General features: G+C 34.4%; 2 protein-coding genes across 2 annotated transcripts in view; one reads left to right on the plus strand and one right to left on the minus strand.

Moving 5' to 3' along the window:
• Positions 1–8,840, plus strand: part of LOC149416757 (glucose-dependent insulinotropic receptor-like) — a 33,805-nt gene extending 24,965 nt beyond the window's left edge. The window contains exons 4-5 of the mRNA XM_089640943.1: positions 5,315–5,464; positions 5,983–8,840. Of these exons, the coding sequence (XP_089497069.1) occupies positions 5,315–5,464; positions 5,983–6,848 (1,016 nt within the window). The 3' untranslated portion in view covers positions 6,849–8,840. The remainder of the gene's footprint in view (positions 1–5,314; positions 5,465–5,982) is intronic.
• The window catches only part of Bili (FERM domain-containing protein 8 Bili), a 106,783-nt gene that overhangs the window by 61,210 nt on the left and 32,982 nt on the right, over positions 1–12,591 (minus strand). The gene's annotated exons all lie outside the window — the stretch shown is intronic.

Genomic DNA, 12,591 nt, shown 5'->3' on the forward strand with positions numbered 1-12,591 from the left:
GTTGTCGTGAGACTGAAGATATTGTGAACCTCGAAGGAGATGACGAGGAGGAAGTTGGGATAGTACCTGGCTATTCAGATCTGGTTGCCAAACACTAATTGTAAAATAGTACAATTTAATTTTAGTAAAATTTATTTCAGCCCGCGACCTTCGGATTGCTAGTCGATAGCCTTACCCCTCGATAACAGAGGCCGTCATTTAGGTACTTTTTAAATTATGTTTTACATTTGAAAGTAGACGTTTATCACAATTTGGGAGGAGGGTATGTGTACCACGGCCCCGGGAACCATTTATTGGATAACCCACACTTCTGCCATAGGTCTCCCCAAGTTGTTTGATATGTTTGGTGACTTATCAGGAGTGCCCGATTTTATGGGATGAGGTATGTGAGGGGCTTGGCGGCGGATGCGCCTGCCTAATAACTGCGTGGTGGGCCGGATCGATTAGTCCTCTTTCAACGCATCGCCTTGCAACGCAGTAGGAGAGTTAGATTCAGTTATGTATATCACTCAAACACACTGAACCCCAGATTACTACCCACCCATCAAACCTATTTACTTCCCAGAACTCACTCTCCTTCCTTTCCTTCAAAATTCCCCCAACACAGCATTCACAAAGATGACATAGGCCCTGAGGGTTACGATTTTCCTCAGGGCCTCCTGTGTGGAAATGATGTAAAAAATATAAGAAATAAACAACAATCTCGCTAAAGGTTGGCCGTGACCTATGGTAGGGGTGTTGGTAATCTAATAAATGGTTCCCGGGGCGGCGGTACACATAATTGAAATAGTTCTCGAGGGCTCTGATGTACAGACATTATGGCTCCTGTTGATTGACGAACATATACTAAAACATCGTTGGTTGGAATCGGTGCTTGAAATGACTTTAGCCATGTTTAATAAACAACAAATTTAAATAAATTTATAGCAATTTTAATTTAAAATTTGAAATTATTAAATTCTCACCAATCTAATCGCCGCAATTTTAATAGGCACATATTATGGATATTACGCTTTGTTTCAACTTAATCATTATAAGAAACTTAAGTCGGGAGAGATGGTAAAAGATACATTAAAATAAAATTTTATTCAATCAAAGTTCAAAATTTCTCTTATAAAATAACCCAGACAAACCTCACCCCATGAACCCGGGCACCCCTGCTAAGTCACGAAACGTAGTAAATGATGTATTAAATTTACAATTTTTGTTTAATCAAGTTCAAAAGATTTTTTTAGCATGGATTTGATGTTTGCGAAAGTTTTTCAATATAAATACTCGTGAGGCAGTCTATCCTCTTTAAGTACAAAGTCATTTTCATAGAATATGGATGTTCTAACACAATCTAAAAAGTACCACAACGCGCGCGAAATCTGCGGTTTTCAATTTACAACGCATGCAAGCCGTCAAGTTTGTCAGAAATATATAGATCAACAAAATAAATCGTGTAAAATGTATATGCGACCGAAAAATGGGCGTGGCTTACAGCTAAATCTCGATGACACAAGTTGATCTATAGGGATTTACATATGTATGCCAGCTTGGGTAATGGATCAACATATCCGAGGTGGATCAACAAATGCAAACGGATCAACATATACCTGGCGTACCGTCGCGCAAGATCAACATAGTACGAGAGGGGATAAATATATATATATATATATATATATATATATATATATATATATATATATAAATATATATATATATATATGTAAAATATATATATATATATATTTATATGTAAAAAGACAAAAAGATACAATTATGTGGTGGTATATTAAATATTTACATACATACTTTTTTTTATTTTTTTTATTTTATTTTATTAGTTACATTCCATGAGAAGATTGCCTATGTAACATAGATAAAAGTAAATTAAATTTTGTGACAATTGAATATAGATATAGCGGTTACATGATAATTAGTATTTACACTGTTCCTTTCTATTCTCGAAAAAAAAACAATAATAAAGGTATTTAAATTTTATTTTTATGTTGATGGATAAATTTTCTACTGCGATTTAAAATTTTCCATTTTCGATTTGCCACCCAAACGAGGTGTTCGTTTTAATTTGTGAATTTGGCGATGGTGACGTCACGCCGGGCGACGTTGGCGACAGCCATCTTACCAGACATAATAACGTTGTAGCCAGTTGGAACCGCTTCGGAATGTGCGGTTTTGAAATCAATAATAATGGTAAATCCCGACGTGCGCAAGTAAATTTTATTTGAGTAATTTGTGTTATTCCACAAATTACTCATTTAAAAATAATATATAGTATATTTGCGGCACGTTTCAGAGTGGAAGATACTCTCAGTATTGCCCTGGTGTAAGACCACCATTCAGAATTGAAACGTTGCTTGGAATGGCTTTGGCCGTATTTGGTGACCAGATATGAATAGTCAGGTACTTCCCCAAAGTCTTCTTCCCCATCTCCTTCCCCTTCCCACTACCTTCAGCCTTACAACACACCCCAATTGGGGATGCCAGTCTCACAGGCTCCAGACGGTTGAGAGCAGTTGGGACTCTTGTGCGGTTTCACGTAAAATATAATCAGAAAAAAAAACTTTAAATCTATCCCACATTTTAACGGTATTTATAGTTATTTTTATAAGCAATAATTGTTCGCCTGAAACACTCATCCACATTGAAAAATCTCCTGATAAAAGATACATGACGCCAACGGGACTCGAACCCGTGTCCCTTCGACTATATTTTATTTTTCCATTCGACCGGAAATCGAAGGGACACGGGTTCGAGTCCCGTTGGCGTCATGTATCTTTTATCAGGAGATTTTTCAATGTGGATGAGTGTTTCAGGCGAACAATTATTGCTTATTAAAATAATTGTTATCCTTTGTGCTATGCATAAAAAAAATCTTGTCTTAAAAACATTAATTTACCAAAAAAATAATAATTAGTATTTATAGTTCATTAAAATACCCCATTATCAATTACAAAAGTAGACATTTTCTAAACATATTTCTTTTTACATAAAATACTAATGGATCCCCCGCAATGCTTCGATATTGCTAATGTCTTTCTCTGGCGCCACCGACTACTTCAACCATTCACTACTGTATACCATAATGTTACTGTTAAAAAGCTGCATTACATGGACTTAAATTCGACTTCGTATCTCATTACGGTTCACAGATATCGCGTTTAGTATTGCTCGGGCGTCCCAGTCTTCTTCTACTATTCAAACCACTCTCTAAACACTCCTTGCACTAATAAGAACAAATTTTGAAATTTTCAGCGATATCAGTCAACGTGTTTTTGAGTTTTATGAGCACAAACATGGGCAAACTCACAGACATAGGAATTAATAGACGAGAAGATAATGGCGAGGGGTAAAATCAACTGTTGAAGAACGAAGGGAGTAAGGCTGACTGTGATTCGTCAATAAATCAATCTGACAGTAAATAGGCATCTCGCATTATAATATCACCATTTAGTTCTTAAAAGTAAAATCTGCTTTTGAATGAATAGACATTTCTACATGGGAGCGCAAATTACTCGCCACGTTATGAACTAATTTGCGAAGTCCAAATTCGGCAAAGTAAGGCAGCTTCTATTTTCAGAGTCGTAGTTAGTTTCAGAGTATTTAGTTAAGACACTTTTACAAATGTCTCATAATTTACTTACCCCAGTAAACAACGATGAGCACACTTGAGAATCGCTACATTGTGATGTGATAGTATATGTTTCTAAAACTGATCCATATAATACGGTGTGAATAAGCTTAAAATAAAGTAAAATAATGCTTACTTATGGAATGTAATACGACAATTGGGTTTATTCTCTTTTTCACATCTATTTTTACAAGTTTTCATATCACAAGTCAACATTTTGCCGTGTTATTTCGTAAAATGAACCGATGATGCCTCGACCATAGTTCGCACAAGAATGATGACGTCACGTTTTCAAATTTCACTTGAGGCCATATGCGAGCCCATCCGGCTCAATGGAACCGGTATGGGGAGTGGGGATAATACGCTTTTAATCACTTAGGGCAGGTCTACTAATATTCATATGTCTATGGGCAAACTGAATTTTTATATACTAAGATTAGAAAACCAGATTTAATTTAAGTCAACCGTTTGAATGCATTTTATATTATAAGATGTTGTCCTGCCACAGACCACCTTTTATGTAGGGAAGCTAAAACTTTAGGTTGTATGTAGTTTTGGATGAGAAATCTGAAAAAAAAATAAAATTAAAATTTTAGTTGAAAAAATAAATAAATAAAAATTATGTCTCGACAACAGAGTCACTTATCGGGTTCAAAACTATCACGGTTCCATGATAACTCAACACAGTGACAATTCAACACACCTTTAAAAAGTGATATAAAATCATTAGAAACGATGAAAAAAAATTTTTAAACCTAACCTAACCTACTTAACCCAGTTAATAAAGTTTTTGTTTCATCACTTTCCATGACTTTATATGACTTTTTAAAGATGTGATGAATTATCATTTTGATTATTTATTCGGTCACCATTAAGATAAATTTTACCTCACGCTAAGAACTGGTCCAAGCCAAAGGCGAGATGTGAATTGTGCGACATAAATGACGCAACTATTTTTTGTTACACCATGTACCTATACGTATACAAACATACTTAATAAGAAAATAAATAATATACAGGGTGTTAAGTGACGTACCTGACTTGAAGTGATTCCTGAGATTATTTGAAGTAAACAAATGTAAATTACATTTTGGTCGCTGCGCGATTTAAAAAAAAAACTTTAAAAAATCAGTACTTGGCAGAGTGAGAAGTTACGACATTACAAAGCAAAAAAATGTCACCAGAGACCAAATTTCATTAACATTTTTTACTCCAAATAATAATCTGCAGGAATCATTGGTATAAAGTAGGTCAAATATCTCAATACAGTGCAAGTAAAATAATTCTAATCATAATAAACACATCAGGGTTGGGAACTGCGTCATTAAACCTCGATGGAATTAATTTTTTTCACAATGATACAAATAATATAATTGTTGGAAAAAAAAGATTTTGTATTGTAAAGATTGAGTGTTATATTAGAATATAAATCATGGTGTTTTCTCTTTCTAACACCGTAACAGTAAGGGAGACAACTATGAGACTACATGATTTGTTGCCAAAAGCGAACAAATTATCCTGAAGGGTTAGAGCAATTAAATATATGTAGGTACTGTTTTAGAAATTTGATTTTATAGTGTTGATCTTGTCTTTTGGTGTGCTAGAGCATCTGCTCTGCAACGTGGTATCTTAGAATCAATTAAAATGATAGAATCGTGATTATTTAATGGATTATTTCAGGAATGATAGTTTCCAGTACCCTGGCATCAATATATAGCGTGGGCCTCATCGCCGTGGACCGATTCCTGTATATCCTGTACGGGATGAAGTACCATCGCTGGGTCTACCCCACCAGAGCACGATGCATGATTGCCGCCACTTGGCTTTTAGGTGAGATTCATTATTATATGTCTTTCTTCATTAATTAAACTGAAACCCAAACAAACCCTGGTTAAAATATTTGATTTCCTACTACAATAATTTAAAGCGGTAAAATTTTCTTTGGCAATGATGGAAAGTTCCGATAGTCGAACATTGAACCCGCTACCTCTTGATGGGTAACTAACGCTTTTAACCACTCAAGTCACTAACCTGGACGTATTATAATTATTGTGGTAAGTATAAATATAATACTATTTTCAAAAAGTTAAGGACACTTTCAGATCCATCCTAGTGAAGCACCCAATTATTTGAAACTTGTTAGATATCTCAGTCCTATTCAATTGGGAATCGACTTGGGTATAAGCGCCGTTAGCGGTGTTCACTTATTTTAGTCAGTCCTTGAGAGGAAGGTTCAATACTCAGTCAAATAAAAAAATCTTGGAAATTAGCTACTAGCTGGCCCCTAGAAATGAACTCAACAATTTGGGATCAAAGAAATCCATTGAAATTATTATATCTTTTTGCAGGACTTGTGATAGGATTTCTGCCAATGATGGGATGGGCGGGAGACACAAACAATGGACGAGTATGCTGGTTCATCATACTTGCTCCCAAGCACCTCGTCATATTCACCTCAGTGGTGGGATTCATCCCCGTACTGCTGGTCATCGTGCTTTACTCCATCATACTTTACAACGCCATCAAGAAGGTGATTCAACTCAAGAAGATAGGAGAAGACAATGCGGCCACAGATGAGCACGGCACTTCAAATCTGAGGATGTTCAGAGGCGGCACAGTGAGCAAGACGCAAAATTCAACTGTTAAACCAGCTATCAAAACTGTGTCAGCGGTATTGGAAGAAGAAAACGAAGAAAACAAAAACGAGGATATTGTAAAATTCAAGGAAGTCATATACGTGCACGCACAACCAGAACCTTCGAGGTGGAGAAAACTGGTCAACCGACTCAGGAAAATAGGAAGGGGGCAAGGCAAGAGAGAATATGTCCTAGAAGACAACAAGAAGCCAGGGGATCCAACCAAATGGAAGGCAATTAAAGTAGTCTTCTTCACAACGGGAAGTTTCGTCTGCACTTGGCTGCCTTACTTCGTGGCTTGCAGCATATATGTCTTCTGTGACCCCCAAACCACCCCGCAGAGGTGCCAGCGTCTTAAATACGCCATTGCCAGTCCGCTGGCCATCTTGGGATTCCTCAACAGTTTGTTGAACCCGCTCATATACGCCTGGTGGCACAATGGATTCAGGAAGTCCATCAAGAAGATGTGCTGCAGAAAACGTAACCAGGCTTTAGGGGACTCGAAGAAGCCTCACTCGAGGAGCAGTCAAACAACCTCTTCCCGTACGTTTAAACCACCGTCATCTGATTCGAAATAAAAGTCAAAAGGCAATCAGATTTGCCATCTGTACAAAAAATGGGAGTCTTCTAGGAGAAGCCAGTACCAAAGAAATAATATCAATAATTTACTGTTTGTTTTATGGTTTCTTCATGTGTTCAAATCTATCGATTCCAATTCAATTTAACCTCACTAGAGCTAAGCCTGTTCGAGTATTAAAACTTAAGAGTCTTATTTATAAAGATTCCCTAATACGCCGCTGCAGCGTTGGTATAACTCTACGGTGTATTGGGTCGTATACTGCTCGGGTAAAAATCTTTACTCATAATAACATTCAAGCAAGATTTTTCACACCACCTTGTTCCAATCCTCAAAAACACGGTTATTTTCGCATTTCTCATTTAGTTGCAAACTTCAGGTTTCTTCAGATGACACTTGCGATGTAATAAAATCGGTATATTTTGAATTGCTTCGAAATTTGATTATGCGTTTCGTATTTGCTTTGGTACATCGATGGTGATGGTGCTGCAAATGGGTTTTACTGCTTTTTTACATTTTCATTGCACGACCGATCGATATTTGTCAAATCAACCAGATGTTAATAGAGTCCGCGAACTCCGTCTTAATACGATCATAACACGTCCCTAATCCTGAGGGTCGGGCGGTTTAAAAACTAATACTGCCGTAGTATGAACGGTATACACAGTACGCCCTCGCGTGATTATGAGTAACCCGTTCTTATCTCTCCGTATTATCTATTTTGAGTAAGACGGAATATGTATTAAGTCGTACATAATAAGTTTTCTTATACTTTACTTTGCATTGAAAATATTTTTTTAATGCACTTGTGTTAAGATTTTGTGATATTCCTTAGCGTAATTTTATGAATAGTTAATTAAATCAATTAGTAATAGTTAACTTCTAATTTACGATTAATTAAGGGCTTAACGCAGTGGAAGAAGCATATCAATGTGATTAAAATCTTTTAGCTTGTACCCATATAATATATTGTGCACGTACCTTAATTATATATTTTTAAGTATAAAACTATCGAATGAAGAACTCGAATAAATGAATTAATAGATCTATGATACTACTATACGTATGTCTGTGCGCTATAATTTGTCATAGGTACTGAGTAGGATCTTCTACTTCCTACTCATTCATGGTTATGTACAGATTAACCAAATTTTGTATGCATAGAAAGCGTTAGTATAACTCTACGGTTTATTGGGCCGTATACTGCTCGGGTAAAAATATTTACTCATAATAAAAATTCACGCAAGATTTTTCACACCATGTTGTTCCAATCCTCAAAAACACGGTTATTTTCGCATTTCTCATTTAGTTGCCAACTTCAGGTTTCTTCAGATGACACTTGCGATGTAATAAAACAGGTATGTTTTGAATTGCTTCGAAATTCGATTACGCGTTCCGTATTTGCTTTGGTAGATCGATGGTATCGCGTTAATCGCGTATCGGTATTGATATCGCGTGCCGTAAATCTTTATTCAGACGGGAGTAAATATATCGCCTTTTGACGCCTGCAAATACACACAATGCTTGTGTTTATATAAAGTTAAAGCTGCATAAAAATCAACCGTTGATCAAAGATTACAATTGATTAATGACAGTGCATACTCCGGCGAAGCTAAATTTGTCCTTGTAAAGTTAACATTCATAGTAATCAGAGTAGGTAATCTGTGTAATTGGGTCTGAAGAATTTCGCGTTATTCTTGGTTACATTCGCGTTATTTTTTTGGCGAAATTCAGATTCGAGATTAAATGATCCTGTTAAAAAAAAGTGGGAGCGCGCTAAATTCATGATAAAATATTAGTCATTCAGAATATATCGAAAACATTCTTTTCTTTTCCTAATAGATATCATGACGGAGTGCTACAATATAAGTATATCAGTATTTGTATGATCGCGTGTTCCACCGTCCGCATGAAACATTTGCTTATAACTGATACTTTGTTATAAACTCTTTCAATTCATTGGTCATAGATTCGCAGTCCCATTTTTAACAGGGAAACGAATTATTTGATCATATTTTTGATAAATTAACAGTATTTCATATCGGTATCTCCATGTATATTTAACCGCATATTAAACGATAAGTGTTATTTTTCAGCACAAGCGGTGGTATTTTGCTTGCAACAATATGTTAAACATATTTTGTAAAAAGCAAAAAGCAGTTTTTTTTTTTAAATTTATAATGTAATATTACTTTCTTATTCTAAATACCTACCAGAAAATAGCGTGAAAAATAAAAAAAAATCGCGTTATTTGCCCGAGAATTTTGAAAGCGTTGTGACCGCTGGGAAAATTTGCTGAGTTTCAACTCCCAAACTTGGCGACAATTGCTTTATTCGATTGAAATTGTATTCTTGTGCCATATTTTTTTATAAATCTAGCATAAAATATGTATGTATTGATAAATTATGAGATTTTAATATTTGCATTTACAAATGAATAAAAAACATAGTGTAGAAAATATTCCTAGAATTTTACTTAAAGTAACCTAATAACACTACTACCCAATATTTATTCACTCTAAAATTAGGTAAGTTAGAAGAAATATACACCAGGACGCATTTATAAAAAAGGAAGCAAGTTAATTAACTTAACCTTTAACAAGCATGCTGAGTATACACAAAAGAAAATTGGAAAGAATATTTCTTTTTTGGGAAGAATTTGTCACTATATACAACTCCAATATTGCTCCACATTTTGACTCCTGCTTAATGAGTATTTTCTTATGTAATGACAGAGAACAAAATAAGATGCAAATTCTCCTAAATAGATCAATGAGAATAATACTTCCAAAACACAAATAACTCTATGGATCCTTACATCTGCAATACGTTTCAATTATAATACCCACACATTCTACACTCTAACCACCTACTTCCTTCATACACTTCTCATATTCCTTATGCAATTTTCTGAATTATATTATCGTATAAAATATTTATAATTAAATCTGAATTGTGTAATTTAATAACAATTATAATGTTTATTATTTTATTATGAAAATAATCAAACAATAAATTTCACCTGGGGCACTCTATGCATTGTTGGAGAAAAGAATAAAAAAAACCGAAGCGAAATAGACTTTTAAAATTAACGCTAAAGGAACTAAATCGGCTAAAAGTGAAACAGATGCTGATCTTGAACGTGATGATATTTATACATACAATAATAAACAACCTGTTACCAAAATACGTTTCAAACAAAATTACATTCACAGACATAACACAAAGAAGGGCAATGAAATTAGACTACAAATAAACAAAATAGTTTACTATAACAAAGGAATGCGATATTTGATGCGCTGCCGAAAACTTTAAAGTCTGCACAAATTGATAGATTCAAGCTGGATTCATATGTATCAAAAGAAAATATAATAAAGTATGTATAATTTATTATAAATTAGACATTTGTAAACTTGGATGTACAAATGGCAAAAATAAAATTAATGAATACAATAAATTATAAAGTAATATTAATACCTAATATAACGATTTTTTGAAGATATAGTTTTCTATGACGTTACGAGTCCATTGCTGAGTTCAAAGCTCGCAAAAAAGGTGTGAAATGTACTCGTTTAAATATTATTAATAAATGAATTTTAAAAAAACATTAATGATTTCAAATAAAAGCTAAATGAAAATGAACAATTTCTATAATTTAAAAAAAACTGATGATTTATTTTATTTATTTATATTTATTTATTTATTTATGACATGATGGACTTTTCTGTAGGCCTTTTTAAGATATACAATTCCGTAGAACATTATTTTGATGTATCTCATAAGGTTTAGACAGCGTTAGCAATGTAGTGCCCAAAAATATATTTTTAAGACTTGATAATAAAACATCGACTTTTCTCTACTTTCTATAAATAAAATATGCATGTATCATATATGTAAAGCTTTCGGAAGAAATTCTCTAAATGATAGTAAAAACTATATTAAAATCCGTTGGGTAGTTTAGAAGAACAAGCGCACAAACAGACAGACGCGGATAGCGACTTTGTAAATATCGCACAGAAGTCCCAACTGCTCCCAACCACCTGGAGGCAGTAGGACTATGGCATCCCCAATTGGGGTGTGTTGTGAGGTTGAAGGGAGTGAGGGGAAAGAGATGGGGAAGTACCTGCCTATTCAGATCTGGTCACCAAGCCAATACAAGCAATTTTACACTAGAGCGATACTGGGAGTATCTTCCACTGTTGAACGTACCGCGAATATAATATTCATTATTTTAAATGAATAAATTGTGAAATAACACAAATCAATCATATTAAATTTAATTGCGCGCGCCGGGATTTGAACCCGCGGTCTCCGGATTGCTAGTCAACCACGGAGTCCATCGTATTGTGTGAAATGTATCTACGTGTGCGAACATGACTTGACATATTTAAAATAATTTTGTTACTAGAAAAGAATGATGAAATAATGCCCATCCCATCAAAAAATATACCCATTATTAAATAGTAGTTACCCAGCAAGCAAGCTTTAACTTGCAAGCAGAAACCTGCACTGTTATCTCAGCTATTGAGGTACGAGTACATCTCGATAGTCGAGTAAATACTATTGATGTGTTTTCCAATATTTTCGATCGAATAATTTATTTAATTTTGGTAGCGATTTTCGCCAATACTCGTAAAAACATGCGCCCTTGCGTTAGATATTTCACAAAATGAACTGAATAGGAAAAGTCTATGGGTCTCAAAAAGATAACAGGAAAGCAAAATATCAATGTTAAAAAATACCAAGCGAAAAAAAACTCCGTAGCTCTTGCTTTTGCTTTTGTAAAACTCTATCCTAAGCAATTTAAAATTGATTTGACAAACAAAAGGCTTGGACCTTGAGCCGGACCTAAGCAAATATAATGGATCAACATTCTTCAAAATATGTTATTATAATCACAAATTTCCCGTTACATAATTGATCAAAATTGGAAAACTACTAGGATACAAGAAGTAGACTCGTTTACAAAAGGCAGAATAATTATTTCCGTTAGTGATTTTTGGGGAATATTCCGCAAACCGGGAATATTTCAGAAATTTTCATCTAAATGGTGAAAACCCATGAAATTGTCACCCACAACGAAATTCAAAGTTATTTACAAAATTGTATCATATTAATTATATCATGCTGAAGACAGAACTTTTAGATTTTTTGGAAAATAAATACAGCATATATATATGTTGATATTTGCGGCCAGCCGATAAGTGTGTATGGAGAAAAATGATTATTGCTAATTTATTGAAAACCTGTTAAAAACGGGACAGGAGACCGTTTCCTAATAAAACGTTAGTACTTCCCGAATAGGAAAAATTTAACACACTTGCAATAAATGACTAAATCAGTAAACTTAAGAACTGTATTGGTATGGCTTTAGGAAAAATCGAACACACTTGCAATAAATGATTAAATCAGTAAACTTAAGTACTGTATTGGTATGGCTTTAGAAAAAACTGAACACACTTGCAATAAATGACTAATTAGTAAACTTAAGAACTGTATTGGTATGGCTTTAGGAAAAACTGAACACACTTGCAATAAATGACTAAATCAGTAAACTTAAGAACTGTATTGGTATGGCTTTAGGAAAAATCGAACACACTTGCAATAAATGATTAAATCAGTAAACTTAAGAACTGTATTGGTATGGCTTTAGAAAAAACTGAACACACTTGCAATAAATGACTAATTAGTAAACTTAAGAACTGTATTGGTATGGCTTTAGGAAAAACTGAACACACTTGCAA

The sequence above is a fragment of the Hesperophylax consimilis genome, chromosome 16 (genome assembly GCF_061612785.1).
Source record: "Hesperophylax consimilis isolate HC1 chromosome 16, BYU_Hcon_1.0, whole genome shotgun sequence".
In the NCBI taxonomy this organism is placed as follows: domain Eukaryota; kingdom Metazoa; phylum Arthropoda; class Insecta; order Trichoptera; family Limnephilidae; genus Hesperophylax; species Hesperophylax consimilis.